The following is a 20,270-nucleotide window of genomic DNA, read 5'->3' as shown; positions in this document are numbered from 1 at the left end:
TTGAGCCTCCCTGCCCTGCTGCCCTTCCCCCCCAGAGGCCACTGCAGCCCAGTGGGTGGGACCTGATGCGGTAGGGTGGAGCAGGACGGGGAAACTCGATGCTACCGGGAGCCCTGTGTCAGCTGTGCTGCCATGGTGAGATGCCTCCTGGCCACCCAGCAGTAGTGGGGGCAGCGGTGAGGAGTTGTCCCCATGCTGCAGCTGGGCAGGCAGGAGGTGCCTCCCCTTAGCAGCATGGCTGGCGCAAGGCTCCTAGCAACAGTGGGGGCCAGCATCAAGCCTCCCCACCCTGCCCCACCCTCCTGCTCCAGGTCCCATCCATTGGGCTGTGAAGGTGGCTGGTGCCTGCTGCTGGTCCGGCCATGCCGCAGCCCCATGGCCTGCTGTCCATTCAGAAGTCTGTGGGGGGTGTCCCGCTACTCCCCCCTCTAACACTTTGCCAGTGGGTGTGCTTGGATGGTCACCAAACCCTGGGTCTCCAACACCTCCTTCCCCCACCCCCAGCTCCCCCCTATCACTGCCCCAAGATTTTGGGGTCTCCCCAGCCCTGCCCGCCTGTCTTGCTCCCAAATGCCACTCCCCACCAGCCTGCAGCCTCATCCTAGCTGCCTAGCTGAGCACCCTGTCTGCATGGGTCTTGCAGGGCTGGGTCCAGTGGCAGCTGGAAGGAGCCACCATTGCCAGGGCTGCTGGGAAATGAAGTCCAGCTGCCACAGTGCCCCAGGCCTGGGACACATGCACCATGGCCTTGGCTGTCCCTCATGTCTGGGCTAGGTGGGATCTACTGTGGGCCAGGGAAAATCCCTCTGGTCTGGGTGTGGCCCGTTGGCCATATCTTGCCCGCTCCTGCTCTAAGTATACCTTGTTTAATGCTCCTCCTAAAGCAGTGGTTCTCAACATTTTTAGATCCAGGGCACCCTCAGTAGACTCAAGGTACCCCTCAGAAAATGCCAGCTCTTAGTTTGGCCAATGTTTGGTTTTTTTTGTTTTTTTGACTATAGAAAAGTAATAGAGCAGATCTTCCATTGCAAAAAACTCGGCGGGGGGGGAAGCACAGCAACTCAGCATAGGTTTTTGCTTTGCATTTAACACTGAACTCCCATTTGAAATCTGGGTTGATTTTAATCTCAGCTGTATTACCTGCCCATTTTGGCTTCTGAGGCCTATAACTGTGTCTGTGGTATAGCCACAGCCAAACCAACATTCTTAACCAACAAAATCCAGTCGTGTACACATGAAACGTACACGCACGAGCAACGGAACATAGAGGGGTCACTTGAACCTCTTGTCATAAGGCTATCTTTAAGCTGTAGTTTGTTGCTTTGCTCCAAAAATTAACTATCTTCCAGTTAGCTCCCTCCCTTCTGATCCGTAGCCTGTTTGCCATTTCAGGGATATGGTTACTGTTTGCAATTCCAGTGAATATGTGGCTGAAGCGCTGGAGCTTCCTAACTTCCAGGACTGCGTGAAGGAGTGCAAAGAGAACCTGCAGGCTGAACCAGTCACATTGGGTGAGGAAAGTGCTCAAGGCCATCTGAAATGACCACGTGCTTTGATTTAATTGGCAAATGGGCCTGGTTTTACATGTAAGGAGGGGCAGGCTTACGGGAGGGTTCTGAAGGAATAGTGTCACCATGAAATAGTCTAGTTAGCCTTCAGGTTAATGAACCCTATGTAGTATTAGGGCTGCTTTGAATGGCTTGCTTAACCCAGAACATGGGGTGGAATTGTTCATTGTCTTTCTGCTTACTCTAGTGAGTGTGGCATAAGGCAGTTGTTGCTTTGAGATGGCTAGTGTTGTGCTTCTACCACTGTAGGGGAGGGAGAGTTTAAACACAAGCCAACTGAAGCTTGGTTTTGCTTTTAACTCTGTGTTCAGAGCAGTGAAAATAAATAAGAGTCCAAATCAGATGCAGGAAAGGTTAACGACTGACTTACAACAGGTCTCTTCTTGAATGCCCAGCTCTGGTCATCTGGCTCCACCTTCATTAGAAGTAACGCTCCCATATCAGAATAGAACCACATCAGTCTGTGTGCATTTGTTTTTTCTGTGTGTGTACCAGAGCCATCTGTAGTAAAAACTGGATTGGAGGATGGGCTGTTAAAAGGGCTGGGTCCCTTTCTGTGGCATAGCTACTGTCTGTCACAGGTTTTGACTAGCTACATTTGCTCATACGTATATAGGAATAAAGGTGCACCAATACATTAGTCCATATCATATCAGCTTTGATAAAATGAAAATTGACATTATCAGCAGTCAGCTTTTATGGCTGATCTGGCTGATTGATGTTGCCAGTAAATGCCATGTGCATGGGTACGGCTGTGGCATGCACATGGCCAGGTTGCAGCCCAGCAGCTTGGAGAGCAGCATCTAGCTGATAAGTCTGGTGGGAAGGGTTGTCAGGGGTTGAGGGGCAGATCGAGTCCCCTGTGGTGAGGGGGAGTGAGTGGGGCTGAGGCAAGGGTAGGTGCTGCCAGCTGAGGTGGGGCGGGGCATGGGACAGAGCTGTGAGCTGCTTATTCAGGAGGCCTGGGAGTGGATGGGTGGCTCCCGCTGCTGTGTGCACCCTTGGGGGAGGCCTGGGGACAGTGTACTGCGCGTGCCCCCCCCCTCCCCCCCCACAGATCTGTGCACAGGGTAAGGGTGGACTGCAGCTGTGGGCTGGGGGTGGTGCTGGACTTTTTCCAGTAGGGGAATTGGCCTGGGACTGCACTTGGGGAGGAGGGGGGCTATGGCCAGGCTGACTGTAGCTCCTCCCCTATAGCTCCCCTCTCAGTGCCTTCACCCACCCCGAGCATGGCCCCAGCCTAACACCTGCTCTGGGAAGAGCCTGGTGCCGCCCTCGCCCTTTGCACAGATCTGTGGGGCATGCCCCCTATACCTCCCCCAGGGGTGTATGCAGCAACTGGAGCTGCCCCACCCCCGCACCCCATGGATGAGCCACCTGCTACATCCTCACTCAGCCCCACTCCTTCTCACCACAGAGGCCTCAATCTGTCTCCTCCCCTTCTTCATAGCCTTACTGGCCAGATGCTGCTCTCTAAGCTGCCAGGCTGCATATCAGCAATCAGATTAGTATCAGCTGATGTGGCTGGTCATTAATCAGCTGTCAGTATCAGTCACAGAAATCTTTATCATGCACACCTATATGTGAATCCGGGTGTTCTGCTTCCACTTCCCAGAGAATTCTGTCCATTCTTCCCCATCCCCTTCTAGTAATGATCCTGTGGAGAATCTGTAGGCTGATACTTACCAGGACCTGTATGCTGGCTAAATTCTAATGCTTAAGTGGACTTTTAAATTGGATTAGAGCCAAATTTACTCTTGTGTGGGTTGCTCTTACTGTCACTAATGCAAGTATGTTTTATATCTTCTCTAGGAAGAACAGAAGCTTATCCAGAAATCGTGTTCTTAGGAACAGGCTCTGCAGTCCCAATGAAAACTCGGAATGTTAGCTCCACCTTGATAAATACCAGGTGAATTTCTTCTCAAGAAACATGCAGAAATTGGAGGAGGAGGTCACTTGGGTTTTCTGGAAGTTACACTAGAGAGAGGCCAGTGTGTAAAGTACTAGCCAATTGCCCGTCAAGAATGACAGGGGGGAGGGGCTGGGATGGATTACCACCACCCAACGTCCCATGCTGGTGCTGCTGTTCTACCTCTTGCAGGGAGCAGCGTGGGGGAACTGAGGTCAGCTCCCCCACCCTCCATCCAGTCCTCAGCGCAGCTTTGGTATCATGGCGGCTCTCCCCCATGCTTGGAGCAATTTGATTGATTGGCTGTTTCCATCAGCCAGTCAGAGTGCAAATAAAGCAAGACGGATGGACAGGCAGGCTTAGGCTTTTATAATATTGGAATAGAAGTACTATTTCAGAGTACTTAAACCATTTCCAGCCTCCCTTTGGAAGTTTTATTAAGAGTTTCTTTCTGCATGGCATCATTTGTTTCCTCACATTGACAGCCTCACTGCAGAGAACAAGAACTAAATGAACTATAAAACTGAACTGTTTTTGATTTTAGCTCCTCTGTTTTTTTCCTGAAGAGAGATGGCATATGGGGCAGAAGTGCTGTGAGTCTGCTGACTCTTACCGCATGGTCTGGAACACTTGCCCTTTCTGAACTGAAATGTCAGACAGAGTTCATCCGTTTCTCATTGGCTCCTGCCAAAAACACACCTGTTCTTTCTCTTGGCAGCTCTACCCAATCCCTGCTCTTGGACTGTGGAGAAGGAACATTTGGCCAGCTCTGCCGCCATTATGGAGAGGAGATTGACAGTGTCCTTTGTAACATAGAAGCTGTATTTGTGTCTCATTTACATGCTGACCATCATACGGTGAGTTTTTTGCAAGAAAATTTTGCCCAAGTTATTGTGTGGTGTGTGTGTGCATGTTACTATTGCAGCAGCAGCTTATGTCAGGTTCTCTGAAGTTTGCTCCTTGTTTCCTTCTGTCTAAGGTGTCTTTTCCTTTGTTATTGTTTTTTGTAACTGTTCCAGTGCTTGCAGCCAGTATGTTGCCTTGCTGTGCCACTGAGAATTGTGATCGTCGTTTTTTCAGATGTTAATTTTTACCATCTAGTGGTATTGGACTGTCCTATTGCAGTACTTGCTGCCACTGTTTCTGGTGCTGTTTAGAGACTTCAGTTGTGACTAGAGGTAGTATCCACACTCTTTATAGCTTGGAATTTGCTTGTACAAAAAGCTTCAACCTACTGACAGGCTAACTTGCTTTACTGTGGGTGTAATACTGTGCCCAGATTTATCCAAATCCAAAATGACTTCAACCCCCCCCCCCCATATAATTAATTCCATAATTCATGGAAAATTTATAACAACTTATAAAATCGAATTATAGGAGAGGGTCATCTCTCTGGCGCACTGACCTCCCCACCTCAACTGCCAAACAGCCTGTTTCAAATACCAGACCAAACACCTGGTCTTGAAATCATACATTTTGTATCACTAGTGGGCTTACTTTTAATAAATAACCTCCCTGACCAATGTACTGGTTTATGACTGTAGCCCACTCTTACCCACAGGGCCTCAGTTAGCCTGCTTTCACAATTCCATGGGCCTCATTTAGCCTTACTTCAGTAACTGGGCAGGGAACTCCTGTCACAGGTTTCCTTTGTTGCTCTGCTCTCTCTCCTGCTTACTCAATCGGGGACAGTTCAGGTTTCACCGCAACGTTGATTAGTGCCTGTGAAATCAGCTCTGTGTTACGGCAGCCTTTTCATGTGAGTTTATTACATATTGATGGTTTTGTCAGATATTTACTCTCTCTTCTAGGGCTTGTTGAAAATTCTACTAGAGAGACATCAAGCTTTTGTAAGTACTGCTGATATTTAAAGTGTCAGGCCAAACTCAGAATAGTGCTTTGTGGGATAGAGCTTGTACCTTATTCTCCCCATGCTGAGTTTTGCTCTCTATCTAACTTATGAAACTCTTCTTTACTGATTGGCTTTTTCAGGCATCCCTGGGCCAATCATCCAGGCCGCTGTTGCTGATTGCTCCCATACAGCTCATGACGTGGCTGAGCCAGTACCATGACCACTGCCAACACATTCTTGGTCATTTCAAGTGAGTGTATTCCTGGCTAATTACAGGTAGTGGGAAGTACTCTAAATACACTCATTCATCTTTGTCAGAAAAAATTGTTGCCTCCCCACACGGCAGCATGATCTGAATATGGGCCATGTGCTGCTTTTATTTTTCTGATTAACATAGATGGTCAGAGAAAAATGTAATAGAACAATATCTCCCAAAGCAAAAACTGAAAGACAGGCTAACCAAATATCCTGCTTTGAATGTAAATGAGCTTCTCACTTATCCTGAACATGCTCAGGCTTTGGAGATCTGTTTTGCACTGAGGCTGGGTAAAGGATTGCTAGTTAAGGAACTGCGACATGCTAGTAAAGTACTTGGAGTAGTTGCTTGGGTGCTTCTTGATCTGTAATCTTGCTTTTCACAGTTTTATGGTACATGCCTGGGTTACCAGAACATATGTGCGCACCCAAGGTAGCCGTGTATAAGCAAAGACCACTAATGACTTCACAGATGCGAATGTGTGTCTTGGCCCTTCTGTTCAATACTACAAAGGCAGAAGGAAGTGATGCTTGCTGCACAGCTTGGCATTGTTTGAGGTCCTGAACAGGCTGGTAGATTTCTACCTGAAGTGCTCTAATCTCTTCACCTAGATTAGAGTTTCTGCCTCAGCCTTAGGGAGGAGGGCTTGGAAAACCAGAAAACTAGAGTAAACCAACACACCAGTGGTGTCATTAAAGAGTTTGAGCCATGTTCTTGGCAGTACCTTCTGGTTAGCCCCTGCCTCTTGCAGATCCTCTGTTCCCTCTGTCTCCCATTCATACAATTATCTGAGCCTTAGACTAACCTACTGCTACTACAGTTGCTCTAGTGGTCCTCAGTTAACAGTACCTGTTCTCAGGTGTGTGGTGTTAGGCCAGTTGTATGTAGCCTTAGACACTAAACTACAAGGAAAGCAGGAGAAGAAAAAAATCCTAGAATCCTGGCTTCTTTTTTTTTTTTTTTTTTTTTTTTTTTTTTTTTTTTTTTTTTTTTTGAGGGATCAGTGACATGGGTGGTCAAGAGAACTTCTTGCCAAGAGTCTCTCTTATTTAAAAGGGTTTGGGGGTCCCATCTCACTTTTAGTAGAGGCACTCTAAAGCAGAAGGTGTTGCATGGGGCAAGGCAGATACTGGACTACTGATTTGGTAGGCTACTGCATTCTCCTAACGTAGTAGAGGGTGCACGGACTCTTCTCTGTCTCTCTCTTGCGTGTGTGTGTGTGTGTGTATTGTAATCTGGAAAGGGGAAGATGTTGTTTATTATTACTGAATGCTGAGGTGTCTAGCATGGCACCTCAATCTAGCAAATAGTCTCCTGGAGAGTTTGGTATGAAATAAGATAATGGTGGGCTTGGTACCACCATTTAGGCAAGGTGGGGAGGGGTAGGACAAGACAGAAAAGAATTCCTGAAAGATCAGTTTGAGGTTGGAGAAAAAGTCAAGTTCTTTCCAAAAAGTACTCTTAGGGCATGAAGTAGAACAGGAAAGTTGTAAATAAAGGCAGAGATGGCAGAAGCTGTTTTTAAGGCACTTACCTTGGGATTTGAAGAATGACACATGAGGATTTTCAGTCTGAGGTTAGAAAGGCAAAATGTGAATTGCCCCAGCAAGTACCTGGTAAATGAGTTGCTCCTCAGGAAACCTTGCTTCACTATAGATATGCTTCTCCCTCATTGGAATGCATTGTTTTGCTGACATTGAACAGTTTTTATTTCAGTTTGTACTTCATAAGCATCTTCTCCTTTTTTTTATTTTTACAGTATGATTCCTGCCGGTTTACTGGTTGAAGGTTGTAAAGTTGAAAAACCTAAACTTAAAACACTTATTAGTTCCCTGCTAGAGAAATACAGCTTTGCAGAGGTAAGCTGACCAACCTCCAGGGTACAGGGGCAAACGGAGCTGGGGAGATTTATGGTTGATAACACTTGTGGTCTCATTCAGTTTCAGACTTGTAAGGTTCGTCACTGTAGAAATGCCTTTGCTTGTTCAATGATCCACAATTCTGGCTGGAAAATAGTCTATTCTGGTGACACGATGCCCTGTGAGGCTTTAGTCAAAATGGGTGAGTAAAATGCATTGGGAGTAAAAGTGAGCTAGAGTTTCTTTGCAAAAGGTATTTAGGCTATTACTAAAAGACGCTGATAAACCTTCTCCAATCTACTCCAGCTAAGTTCAGTATTACTTATGCCTGAGTGGCCTTGGGAGGAGTTGTGTGCTCCAAAAAGAGGCTATCAAACTGAATACATACACTTGTTTCATAGTTTCATAGTAGCTAGAGTCGGAAGGGACCTAGGTAGATCATCTAGTCCGACCCCCTGCCTTAGCAGGAAAGAGCACCGGGGTCAGATGACCCCGGCAAGGTGCTCATCTAACTTCCTTTTAAAAATCCCCAGGCTCGGAGCCTGCACCACTTCCCCTGGAAGCTGGTTCCAGGCCCTAGCCACCCTGACTGTGAAGTAGCGCCTCCTAATATCTAATCTAAACTTACCCTCCGCCAGTTTGTGACCGTTATTCCTGGTCACTCCTGGCAGCGCACGGGGGAACAGGGACTCCCCCAATACCTGCTGATCCCCCCTGACCAGTTTGTAGCAGGCCACAAGGTCCCCCCTTAGCCTTCTCTTGTGGAGGCTAAACAGGTTCAGGTCCCGTAGCCTATCCTCATAAGGCCTGCCCTGCTGACCCCTGATCATACGAGTGGCCCTCCTCTGAACTCTTTCCATATTGTCCACGTCCCTCTTGAAGTGTGGCGCCCAGAACTGGACGCAGTACTCCAGCTGCGGCCTGACCAGTGCCGCATAGAGGGGGAGGATCACCTCCCTGGACCTGCTCGAGATGCATCTGTGGATGCATGATAGGGTACGATTGGCCTTCTTGACTGCCTCCCCACACTGCCGGCCCATGTTCATCGTGGAGTCAATGACGACTCCAAGATCCTTTTCCGTCTCCGTGCTGGCAAGAGGAGAGTTCCCCAACCTGTAAGTGTGGTGCCGGTTCTTCCTCCCCATGTGCAACACCTTGCACTTATCAGTGTTAAACCCCATCCTATTCTCATCCGCCCACCGTTGCAACCTGTCAAGGTCAGCTTGTAGCCTATTGCACCCTTCTAGTGCACCCACATCCCCCCACATCTTAGTGTCATCAGCAAACTTGAACAGGGTGCTTTCTACCCCCTCATCCAAGTCACTGATGAAGATGTTGAACAGTGCAGGCCCGAGGACCGAGCCCTGCGGAACCCCACTGCCCACATCCTTCCAGGTCGAGAAGAACCCATCCACTACCACCCTCTGGGTGCGGCCCTCCAACCAGTTGGCGACCCATTTGACCGTGTGGGCATCGACACCACAGTCTCTCAGCTTTTTGATGAGGACAGGGTGAGAGACAGTGTCGAAAGCCTTCCGGAAGTCCAAAAAGACTACATCCACAGCAACCCCTGCGTCTAATGATTTGGTGACCTGATCGTAAAAGGCCACCAGGTTGGTCTGACAAGACCTGCCACTGATAAACCCATGTTGGTTGCCCCTGAGCATGCATTCCCCCGCAAGGCCCTCCTGGACGTGTGCCAGGATAATTGTTGTTTGTGAACTAGTGAGTTCTACTACTTTTGTAGCAAATGCGAAATACATTTGCTAAGTGACTTAACATGAATTCTTTAACAGATCACTTTGTGATATGGTCTCTCTTTTTGTGGATTTACTGCTGGAAATATAGAGAGGTGAGGTATGAATGTCCCCTAATGAGCACGATGGGTGTACACTTAGTGAAGAATCCTGTTCTTTGCAACTCACGTGGAGTTCTGCAGCAAAAATACTAAATGTATGGTCTTACACAGGGAAAGATGCTACACTGTTAATCCATGAAGCAACATTGGAAGATGGCTTGGAAGTGGAAGCGATAGAGAAGATGCACAGGTAGAGTACCTCTGGGGGATTATTGCATATAAGGCTACTTGCTTCCAGAAAGGAGATTCTGGCACAGGGAAGCTATTCAGAAATGTTCACCTTGAGATGTATAGAGTTATTACTCTAAAGAGAGAATCGCTCTGAGTGGAAGTGAGGCTCCTAGATACAACTCCTAGACTTGGGATTGAGCTAAGGAATTGGATCATTTACCTTTCTGTCCTTGTGTGTGCTCAGGCTCAGCACTGTCCAAGGCTAGTTCAAGGCTGACTTGAGGTTTGAGAAACAGTGTTATAAGATGCTGAGTCTTGTCTGTGGAATAGGCTGTTACCCCTCTGCTTTCAGCGCTCTGTTAATTATGTTGAGTTGTTGTGGTTCCTTTGCAGCACAACTTCCCAGGCAATAGAGAGTGGAATGAAGATGAATGCCAAATTCATTGCATTAAATCATTTCAGCCAACGGTATGCCAAAATTCCACTATTCAGTGAAGACTTCACTGAGAAGGTTGGAATTGCATTTGACCACATGCAGGTAAGTTAGGAGCTTTTGAGGCAGGTTTTCAAGAGATCTTGCGTCTATTCTATGTAGTGGGACCTCTGAGTACTAGATTGTCTTGAGTACTTTGCTATATTAATGATATGTGTTTTTGTCTTAAATAATAGACCTAAAAAAAAAAAAAAAAAGCTTTCTGAATAAAGTAAGTGCATTTTCCTGGTAGCTTTTATGTGGAGACAAGAATCTTCCTCAGATAGGCATGTGCTGTTTGTTGGATGATGAGAGTAAGGTTTTCACTAAACTGCAGTAAATATGTTCAGGCAAATTTGACAGTTTAGAAGGTGCCTGGAGGAAGTTTTTCTGCGTCTGCTCTTACAGAATCGTAGGTGTGATGGAGGATGGTCTGGAAGGGATGTTGGGAGGTGACTAGTGTATTCCAACCACCTACACAATGCAGGATAATCCCAGCCAAGTTCTTGTTTAACCTGCTTTTAAATTTCCTCTGTTGGAGATTCTACAGGCTCTTTGTTTAACCAGAAAGTTCTATCTGACATCCAAACCAAATTTTTTCTTTTGCAATTTAAGGCCATTTATTTCTTATCCTGTCCCCTGTGTCCACAAAAGTTGATTACCAGCCATTTTGTAACAACCCTGTTTGAATTTTTGTGCTGTTGCCAGTCATGGAGTAGCAAACCTAGGTGAGCTGATGTGGTAAGTATAGGTTTGATAGTAAAGGACCTGAAATTTTGCAAGGGCTATCTTGTGCTTAGTGGAACACACCACCTTTTTGGTGACAGCAGTATTAGACTGAGTACCTCCTTTTGTTCTGGTTCTGCCCCCATTTCTGTACAGCTGCCCTCTGTATACCAGGCTGGCAACAACTTTACAGCAAGTAATGTTTTGTCCAGTTACATTGGCATAAAAGCCAAGTGGAGGAATGTGGAAAGATAACACTTTTCTCTGTCACTTGAACAGTAAGGACTAAAAAGTCACATTCTGGTGGCTGCTAATGGAAACTAGAATAGACCCATAAGAAGGTGATGCTGAAACTGGGTGAAATGCAGACAGCAAAAGTCTTAGCCCAAGCATTTGTTTGTTTTCATTATTGCACATGCTGCTAATAATATGTTCAGGAATAATGAAAACTGATTGGGATATACTGTTTGAGATCCAACTGAGTAGAAGTTAGAGGTGCACTGATATCGGATCAGCACTGATAATGGGAATATTAACATTATCGTCAACTGGTTTTTTTTGGCTGATAATGTCACTGATAAATGTTGTATGCCGGTGCATAGCCGCAACATGCATGCGGCCAGGAATGCAGCTGGGCACGGTGAGAAGGAGTGAGGCAGGGGCAGGCGCTGCCCAGCCAGGGTGGTGAATGGGTCCCTGAGATGTGATGTGGGATGGAGCTGCAGGTGGCTCCCCCTTAATGCCAACCCTGCTCAGGGCACTCTGGTCTGCTGTCTTTTCTTGGGAGCCCTGCATTGCAGGGTGGGCAGGGGATGTGTGGAGTGCGCTGTTAGGGCTGTTGCTGGGAGAGGTTTGTTTGGGGCCAATGCCCCCCCAAAATTCCTCATAGCCACCCCTCCCTATGTTGCCACTGCTGCCTGCCCTGCGCAGCTGAGTCTGTCCTGCCCCAGGCCCTCCCACGCCATGGGGGCTTTGGTTTGCCCCACCTTCCCTGACTTACTGGCAGGATACTGCTCTCCATGTTGCCCAGCTGCATTCCTGTAAATCAGTTATCAGATCCATACTGTCCGTTTTTTTTGTTTTGTTTTTGTTTTTTTTATTATGGCTGGTTAATAATCTGCTATTGGTATAGGTTAAGAAAATCTTTATTGGTACACCTAGTAGAAGTGTATCAGGGCTATCTTATTTCTAACAGTGACTTTTTACAGAAATGTCCCCTTTTTTTTTTGTTTTGTTTTTCTTTTGTTTCTGTTCTTGGGGGTGTTTTTTCCTCCCCCATCTGTTTAATTTTTTTTTAGTATAGTTGCTCATTAGCAGTTGGTACCTCCTAAAGCAGTAGTCTGCAACCTTTTTAAGTAGGAGATCACTTTTGGAATTTTAAAAGCAACCCAAGATCTAGCTCCCCCTCCTCCCCCCCCGCCCCTGGACACACATCAGGTAAGTCTGTGGGGAGGGAAGGGAGGGGGCTGATTTTGAGGCAGAGGAAGAAAAAATTATTTGGGGGCATGGAAAGTCTGTGGGGGGAGGAGAAAGGGCCATGGTGGGGAGGCAGGGCAGATTGAGGCCCCAGCTCCCTTCCCCCAGCCCTCCCTGCAACGGCAGTGAGGGAGGGAGTGGGGCTGGAGCAGGGGCAGATCCTGCAGTGCCGGGGCAGGGTGGGACGGAGCTGCGAGCATCTCGTCCAGGGGGTGCGGGGATGGGGGTCATGCACCCCAGCAGGGCATGGGAGTGTGGGGGCACGTACACATGGGATGGGGTGGGCCAGGCTGCAGCTGCAGGCTCGGGCTGGGCTGTTCCCAGTAGGGAGGCTTGTCCATGCTATGCTTGGGCTGGGCAGTGGTGGTGCTGAGAGTGGAGCTATGTGGGGGGCTGCAGCCACCTGAAAATTTGCTGTAGCTCCCAATCCCTGCTCCCAACGCTGCTGCCACCTTTCCCAAGCACAAAGTGGACCAGCCTGGCACAGCTGCCCCACCCTGCCCTGTGCAGATCCCGGGCATATGGCCTCTGTGCTTTTGGGGAGAGGGGGAATGGGCAGACGGAGGGGAAGGCTGCGTCAGGCTGTTCCCAACAGAGGCTGGCTTGTGCTATGCTCCCGGGGCAGATGGTGGCAGCGGGGGTTGGAGGACCTACAGTGAATTTTTGGGTGGCTGCAGCACCCCTGTAGCCCCGCTGCCAGCGCCGCTGCTGCCTGCCCAAGCACAGTGCAGGCCAGCCTACCTGCTGGGAACAGTCCAGCCCGCAACTGCAGCCTGCCCTGCATGCAGATCTGGGGGCATGTGCCTCCCTCTCCTCATGCCCTCCTAATGAGCAGCTTGTGGCTCCATCCCACCCTGCCCCAGCTACAGGGCCTGCCCCTATTCCAGCCCCATTGTCTTCCTCACTGCTGCTGTAGCTGCCCCCGTTGCTTTGTGTTTGGTGGGGTATGTGCCCCCCTCAATCTGTGTGGCAGAGGTGGCTGCCATTGTGGACTGGGCTTCGCCCCTGAGCCTCACTGCAGCTGCCTGGGAGCAGCTGGATGCCATGTGTATCCCGCCACTGGGCTGAGCCATGCCCACGTGGTGAGGTGCAGCAGGGTTCAAGGCGCATTGGCAGCTGCCTCCGCATCCAGCCAGAGTACCAGAGATTGAAGTTGTTTATATTACAGTAGCAACTATATTACAATAAAAGCTGCCAGCTGAGGTCCTAGCCCCATTGGACATGTCCAGATGAGTGTGCACGTGCCTCTTGCAGCATCCCAGACCAGTTTGAGACGCTGGAAGAGGCATGCTATGAACGAAGAAGTATTTCCAGTGCTGTATATTCGAAGTGCAAGCTCAAAACTTGATACCTGGAGATTAAGGTATCAAAAAATACCCCAGTGGGGGAAAAGTAGGGTGGGAGCTAACTGGGAAGCTGGTCCTCCACCGGCACGCTGGTTTCTGGCCTGGAAACATGCACAGACAAGGGAGAAGACGGCAGCCTCACAGTCTCCCCGCACCTTTCCAGCCAGAGCCTCCTTACTGGTCAAGTACAGAGCCCATTTGGCCAGAGTCAGGAGGAGGTTGCCCATGAGATCCCAGAACTTGGTGGGGCTGAAGATGGGGTGACCAAAAACAAAAAGGTGGGGGGGTGAAATTCATCCATAACCTCGAAGTTCATGTGTGCCAGGGTTTCCCTCTGCCTGCAGAAGGGGCCCCCAGAAGCTCCTGAGCTGCTTGTCAGGGTAGGTTTTACACTGCTGGGGCCAGCACAGGGGCTGGCCCCAGGCTCTAGCTCCCCCTGGCTGCAAATCCGGAAGGAGCTGGGCAGGGTTATTTTGCTCCAAGTGGCACAACTTGCCTCATACCAAAGCGCATGCCCAGGCACGTGCACTAAGGCAAAAATCCCCAGCTTAAATTTGTGCTGCTCCTGTTTGAGCTGTTGTAAGTGCACGTGTCTGCATGTGTAGATGCTCTCATTGTGTCTGTCTGTTAGGCATCATGTCTCGTTTTGCACACCCCAAAAAGCCTGCGGTCAGATAGGACAAGGCAGGAAAATGACTCTAGAGCATAGATGTTGTTGCTGTGAAATGCATGAGATAGATACGTTAACATGTGGCTCGATACATTTCAGATACGTTTTAGTGACTTTCCAACTATTCCTAAACTGATGTGGCCTCTGAAAGCTCTGTTTGCTGGTGACATCGTAGAGATGGAGGACCGGAAAGAGAAACGGGAATATCGTCTGTTAAAAGAGGGGCTGGAACTGCTTGATGGCAAGAACCAAGCCAACAACTCTGTCCCACCTAAAAAGAAACGAGAAAATACAGAGAACTATCAGGCAGTGTCAAGCAAGAAGATTAAAACGACAAACTAAGCAAAGCATCATATGACTTGTCAAGAGAGGCTTTGCACATCATGTGTTCTTGTTTTTCTCCTGAATTTGTAATGTGCAGCACTGGAGACTTCAGAAATGGGTATAGCTGACAGGACACTGGACTAGTGGAGACACCATTTGATGTGTAGTTTGGGGTTCCCTATAGGCTGGAATTACCAAGCAAGCATAAGACGGACAGTGAATAAAACATGGAATCCTTGTTCCGCCTGCCAGGGTTTCTTTTTTGGGGGTTTTTTTTAGTGGCCTTTTTCACTTTAAAGTGGTTTTATTTATTTTTGTTGTTAAATTGAAAGCTATTGATGATATAATAGCAATTGTGATGTAGAAAATAAAGTCTGTGAAACCCCCAGGGGGCTGTGGATTCTCCAGAGTTGGAAAAGCTATATTTTGTCTAGATCAGAATGAGAAGAGAGAATTTCACAAGAAAATGGGGCCCAATTTAATTTGCAGCAATTGTATGGGCTCACTGGGGTTTAATGCAGGAATTGTTAAAGCAGGGGTGTCAAATATCTAGCCCACAGAAGTGCTCTGTCCAGCCCACGAGCCCCTGGCAAACTACCAGAAGCTGGGGAGTGAGGCTTCCTGCAAAAATTGTTGTCCCTGAGTCCTGATTGGCATAGCCCGTAGTGGCAAGAGGACAGGGGGCTTGATCCTTCACCACTGCTGGACCTGTGTGCTTGTCCTACCTTCTCTGCCATGTGCCCTGCTGTCATTCTGGGCCTGAGCTAGAGCCACTGCCTGCACCTGGATGGATCTGTCGTGGCACGTGAGATAAGTTTGACACCCCTGCTTTGAATTAATTTTTGTAGTGTTCACCTTTACAACTTGTGTTGTCTTACTGAATTCCAAAAGTATACCCTCAGAATCTGAACAAATGGGTGACTAATGCTCTTGCAGGCATGGTCTTTCTCTAGACGTAATCTGGACCAAATGCACTGTGAATGATTGACACCCTGATGTTAGGTGAGGTTTACCCCCTTGGATGAAAAACATGGTGTGCAGGCCAGACCTGGCCCACATTGGCACTCCATCTGGCCTACCAGTGGATGAGAGTGGTGATGGGGTTGGTCAGCAGTGGGCGCAGCTTACTGCAGAATCTGGGGCCCTAGTAGATGAGACCATTGGCAACAGGGTGGCGAGCATAGTTTGTGGCCATGTAGCTCTTGCTTACTCCACTATCACTTGCAATGCCTCTACCATGGCAAAGGCCCACACAGCTTCCCACAGCTGCCTGTTGTATTACAGCCCCTTTGTGAAGACCAGAAATCTCACTTTTGCTGGAGCTGTATTTAGTGCCTTATGATGTGTGTCACCCTATCAATGCAAGGAAAAAATCTTTCCTGCCATAAAATCAAGGTTACTTTATTAGTGCAAATAAAGTAGGCAACAAAGCTAGAACCTGATTCTCTACTGCACCAGAATGTAGAGTCAAAGTGCTGAACTTCACTGCTAAACTTGCAGTGCTGGTGCCTCCTGGTTGGAATGTGCTCAAAGGAATTCAAATTAGTTGTGTTCAAGTCCTGAATGAAGGTGATGGGGAAAGTGGGATAACAAATGAAGACAGCTGAGGGTGTAGCTGCAGTTCTGATGTCTGAGACTTTTCTGATGTCTGCGAAGTCCTAATAATCAGGCAAGTTGTAACTACATGTACATTTGGGCAAACCCAGGGTGTTTAGCTTTCTGGTTTAATTCAAAGTTTATTTTTAGTTATGACAAGTTGTCTAAAGGGTTTGTTTGAGAACTCAAAATGTGGGAAACTTGCATGTAGTCTGATCTGGAGTAACTGCTGTTTTTTCTATGTTCAAGGAGAAGCTTAGCCAAGACAGTTTACTCCTTTATGAAATTATTTTTTAAATTACATAGCTTAGTTTCCACTAGATGGTGGAGAAAAGAGCAGACACAAAATGGTTATTTTTAATCAGTGTCAAGTTCAGGGAAGGAACTTAATGTGTTTTGTCTATATTCATATCTGAAAAGACAAATTGAACAGTAAATCATCTTTTGTAATATACCAGGGCTTTTGTTTAAAGAAGGAAAAAAAAAACATTTACAGGTACAATGCATGCAGTACTACAAATAGCACCTTTTTTCTTAGATTCTGTGTTTGTGAACTATCTTACTGCTTTATAAAATGTAAACATAAAAGTCAGATGATTCTTCATGAGAATGCAGCTGCTTCTGGGGGAAAGGAAGAATACTGTCATGGTGTGCAGTTAAACAGTTGCTGAATTTAGTAAAAAGATAGACCAGGCGGCTGCTTTTGCATGTCTGAGAAAATTAGGAAGTAACCTGCTTAATTAAAATGCAGACAGGAGTGTTTGGAGTATCTGAACCCAACCAAAACAGTAGTTACGTGTGGGTGAGAATAGATGCTAGAATTCAAAGCAGAAAAGGAATCAATCCTAGCTTTTAGCATATGTTACAAGTGTCAGTCTCTAATAAGCTATTTTTAAAAATGGGTGGTGTTAAATTATGAAATGGGATTTGGAACTAATGTAAAAAGGGCTGACACAACAACTGTTTAGATGAGTGACCAGAAAGGCTTTATTTACTACAACAATTCACTGTTAAATGAGCCAAAAGCAAAGCAGTCCAGTATACTTAACTGTAAAAGTGATAGTGTCTCATCAATGCAGGCAAAGAGGCTGTCTCAGTCTCATCAGCTTCTCAGGGTGTGGATCCATTCACCAGATCAGCTGGGTGCAGCAGCAGTTATTTGAATGATTTCTCAAGTCTTGAAGCATGCGTTGTTAGCTGCTTCCTTCTTTTATGCCCTTTAGTTTGGTATCTTCTAAGCATTCTTACAGTTGTGTAAATCAAGAGAAAAAACCAAATGGTAATTAACAGGAAAATCCTGTTAATCAAACTGTTCATTATTGGTTTTCAGAAAGTCCCAATTTTGATTGAATTACCTTCCTCAGTAAAAGGAGGTTATCAATTCCTACTGAGTTGGAACATATCAAGAAATTGATTAACAATTAGGAAAAACAGCTTTTGTGGAGTTGTCCCTAGAAGATCAAAGGAACCACTGAGGCAAAACAAGTGAATCAGGAGGTGATGCCTATCAAAACCCTTAGGAAGAATGTCTATTCCTGCTTGTAACAGGGGCCCTTCCCAGGGCCAGCTAGAAGTTGGCCTGCCCACCTGTTTCTGGCTTAACTGCTTGCCTCTCTAGCCTGTCATGCCTTGATGGAAAACGATTAAGATATTACACAGGGGGGAGGCTGTCCACTTCCTGCCCCGATGCCAGAGGGTGTTATCTGCAGCTCTGGAGCCTCCCCTACACTGCAGCCCATTCCTTGCAGATGGTATCTAAGTTCTTGATGTCTCTGGCCCCACACTGGACCCCATAACCCTCCAGTCTGGACCCCAACTGGATCCCTCCTATCAGGTGGCATACTCTGCCCTCATTCTGGGCTGTCTAGCTCCCTGCACTCTTCCCCCTCTCAGGTGTGATCCCCCCTGGGACCTTTGGCCACACAGGCCCTGGCCTCACCTCAAAGGCCAGCCAGAACCCCCAAGCCCTTTGCTCTGGGTGTCCCTTGCAGTCAGTCCCTAGGTCTTTTGACCCTTCTGGCCCTGGCCCTAGCATTGACCAGTTGAGGGTGCCTCAAGTCGGGCTTCTGAGCATCTAGCCCACTCTCACATGGGTCTACTTTCCTGGCCCTACTATGGGGTTATTCACACGGTTGTGGGAACTGGGGTTATTAAGGCACCCTGACCCACCTTTCACCAGCATGGTAACTGGCCTGGCATTTCCTGGGGGCTCCACACCACTAGGAGCCTCACCAGGCCACCCATCCCTGGCAGGGTGTAGTTTTTAGGTCATGCTCAGGACCATCCTAGTCATCCCTATGAGCTCTTGTCTTTGCCTCCTAGCTGATCCTTGGCTTTGCCAGCTGATGTTTCACAGCTGCCAGCTGGAAACTCCTGTTTCACCTTCTACAGGTTTCCCTTGATTTTATGCTGCATATGTTCCCAGAGAACAGCACATAAATTGAATTTGCATAAAGCAACCCTACTTTACAACGTAACAAGTAGGAATGGGTTGGGACTAGGGAAGGGGTGGAAGGGGGGTGCTGCTCCCAGGGGGGCACAAGGCAGCAAAGCAGAGGGCACAAAGCAGCACTCACCCCAGCCTCAGCAGCTGGCGCTAGCTGCCTGCGGACTGGGCTGCACTACACTCTGCACATCTTCACTTAACCTCTGCTCCTGGTCTGTCCTGTGCCCTGGTGCAGGCAGCTGGTGTCAGATGCTCCTGGGGCTGCTGCAGCTGGGGCTGGGGCAAGTGCTATGCCCTGTGCCACCTGAGCCTTTGCTTATCTGCACTCACCCCAGCCCGTGCAGGAGCAGCCAACATCAGCTGCCTGCATCATGGCAAGGCACAGCCCAGGAGCTGGGGTGAGCACAGTGCAGCCCAGCAGCTGCAGCCAGCTTGTGTTGGCCGCTCCTGGGGCTGCTGCAGCTGGTGCTGGGGTGAGTGGGGCCATGGCCCTTTCCCTTCCCCGCACAGACTTACCTGCTTATTTAGTTTCATAAGGTCTAGCTGTAAACTTGCATCCTCTTGCTTTATGCACTTGTCATCAATATTTTGAATGTTAGTATTTGTGAGTAGGCCCAGCTTGGCTTCAGTTATAGGTGTTTAATGGATTATAGCAGAATAATTCTTAGACTGCTGTAGGAGCAGAGTCTGCAGGAGCACGGAAAGAATAGCCACAGTTGAACAACAGTGGTAGGCCAACAATTTGGTAGCCACTCTCCTCAACAGACACTTTTTACCTTACCCTGCTTGGTTTTCTGCTTTGTTTTCTGCTCCTTGCCATTGTGCTGCCTGTCCTCTAGCACAGAAAGGCTGTCTATGCTACATAGGGCATGCGTGCTGCAGCCTGGCTGCCCCAGGCCTCACACTAGGGCTCACCTGTAACTGTATTGTGTTTCCCTGCAAATGTAGGAAAGCCTTTTTGTACATGTTATCCAACCTGGCATTTGATCACAGAAGTGGGACTGCTTTTCCCTGGTGGAAGGATTGCCCTTGTGTTGGTTTTAAACATGAGCATCCAACTTAAGAAATAAGCAGTGTGACAATTTGTCATCACTTCCTTTCTGCTTTAACTGTACCTGTCCCAATAAACTTGACTTTCCTGTTTCACCTGTCCACCGAGGGCCTGGATTATATAATCTACTCTTTTCTCGCTGTGTAGAGCAGTCATGCCCTGGGCAGCTCTGATCTTGGGCCAGAGCCTACTTTTTGCCACTTGTTACTTTTATGGCAGGGGTTTCAACCTTTTTAAACAAGTGTACCCCTTCTGCCTCAAAACTTCAGCTCATGTACCGCTTCATATTTTTTTTCTCGGTTTTAAGGGGCAGGGGATGGGGGGGGCAGACCAAAGCTCCTGTGGTGAAGGAGGGAGTGAGGCTAGGGCAGGTGCTGCGCAGCCATGGTGGAGTGCTGGGTGGAGCTGCAAGAGTGGCAGTTCCTGCTGCTATGCACATCCCGGTGGAGGGCTAGGGGGCACGTGCCCCCCAGACTTGTGCACAGGAAGGAGGCAGCTGCTGTTGCAGTCTGGCCTCTGCATCCCATTGCCCCAAGAGCTACATTCACAGGGGGTGAGGGCAGCAGTGCCTCTCTGTGGGCTGCACACATGCTGCCCTGGGGGTTGGGGGGGTTGTACATGGTGGCTGCCACCACTCCATTCTGCTTTCCCATGGCTGGTTGTACATATGGCTTCACAGGGTGCTGACAC

General features: G+C 48.1%; 1 protein-coding gene across 1 annotated transcript in view; it reads left to right on the top strand.

Annotated features, from left to right (window-relative positions):
- Positions 1 to 19,672, top strand: part of ELAC2 (elaC ribonuclease Z 2) — a 39,003-nt gene extending 19,331 nt beyond the window's left edge. Inside the window, exons 15-24 of the mRNA XM_090059437.1 lie at positions 1,393 to 1,511; positions 3,381 to 3,477; positions 4,196 to 4,334; positions 5,289 to 5,327; positions 5,470 to 5,579; positions 7,345 to 7,444; positions 7,526 to 7,646; positions 9,414 to 9,492; positions 9,867 to 10,011; positions 14,263 to 19,672. Coding sequence (XP_089915563.1) covers positions 1,393 to 1,511; positions 3,381 to 3,477; positions 4,196 to 4,334; positions 5,289 to 5,327; positions 5,470 to 5,579; positions 7,345 to 7,444; positions 7,526 to 7,646; positions 9,414 to 9,492; positions 9,867 to 10,011; positions 14,263 to 14,505 — 1,192 coding nt within the window. The 3' untranslated portion in view covers positions 14,506 to 19,672. The remainder of the gene's footprint in view (positions 1 to 1,392; positions 1,512 to 3,380; positions 3,478 to 4,195; positions 4,335 to 5,288; positions 5,328 to 5,469; positions 5,580 to 7,344; positions 7,445 to 7,525; positions 7,647 to 9,413; positions 9,493 to 9,866; positions 10,012 to 14,262) is intronic.
- The last annotated feature ends 598 nt before the right edge of the window (positions 19,673 to 20,270 follow it).

Source organism: Crocodylus siamensis, chromosome 8 (genome assembly GCF_052110815.1).
Source record: "Crocodylus siamensis isolate JL-2025a chromosome 8, ASM5211081v1, whole genome shotgun sequence".
Taxonomy (NCBI): domain Eukaryota; kingdom Metazoa; phylum Chordata; order Crocodylia; family Crocodylidae; genus Crocodylus; species Crocodylus siamensis.
The sequence above is the reverse complement of the archived record's forward strand: the minus strand, read 5'-3'. Positions and strand labels throughout refer to the sequence as shown.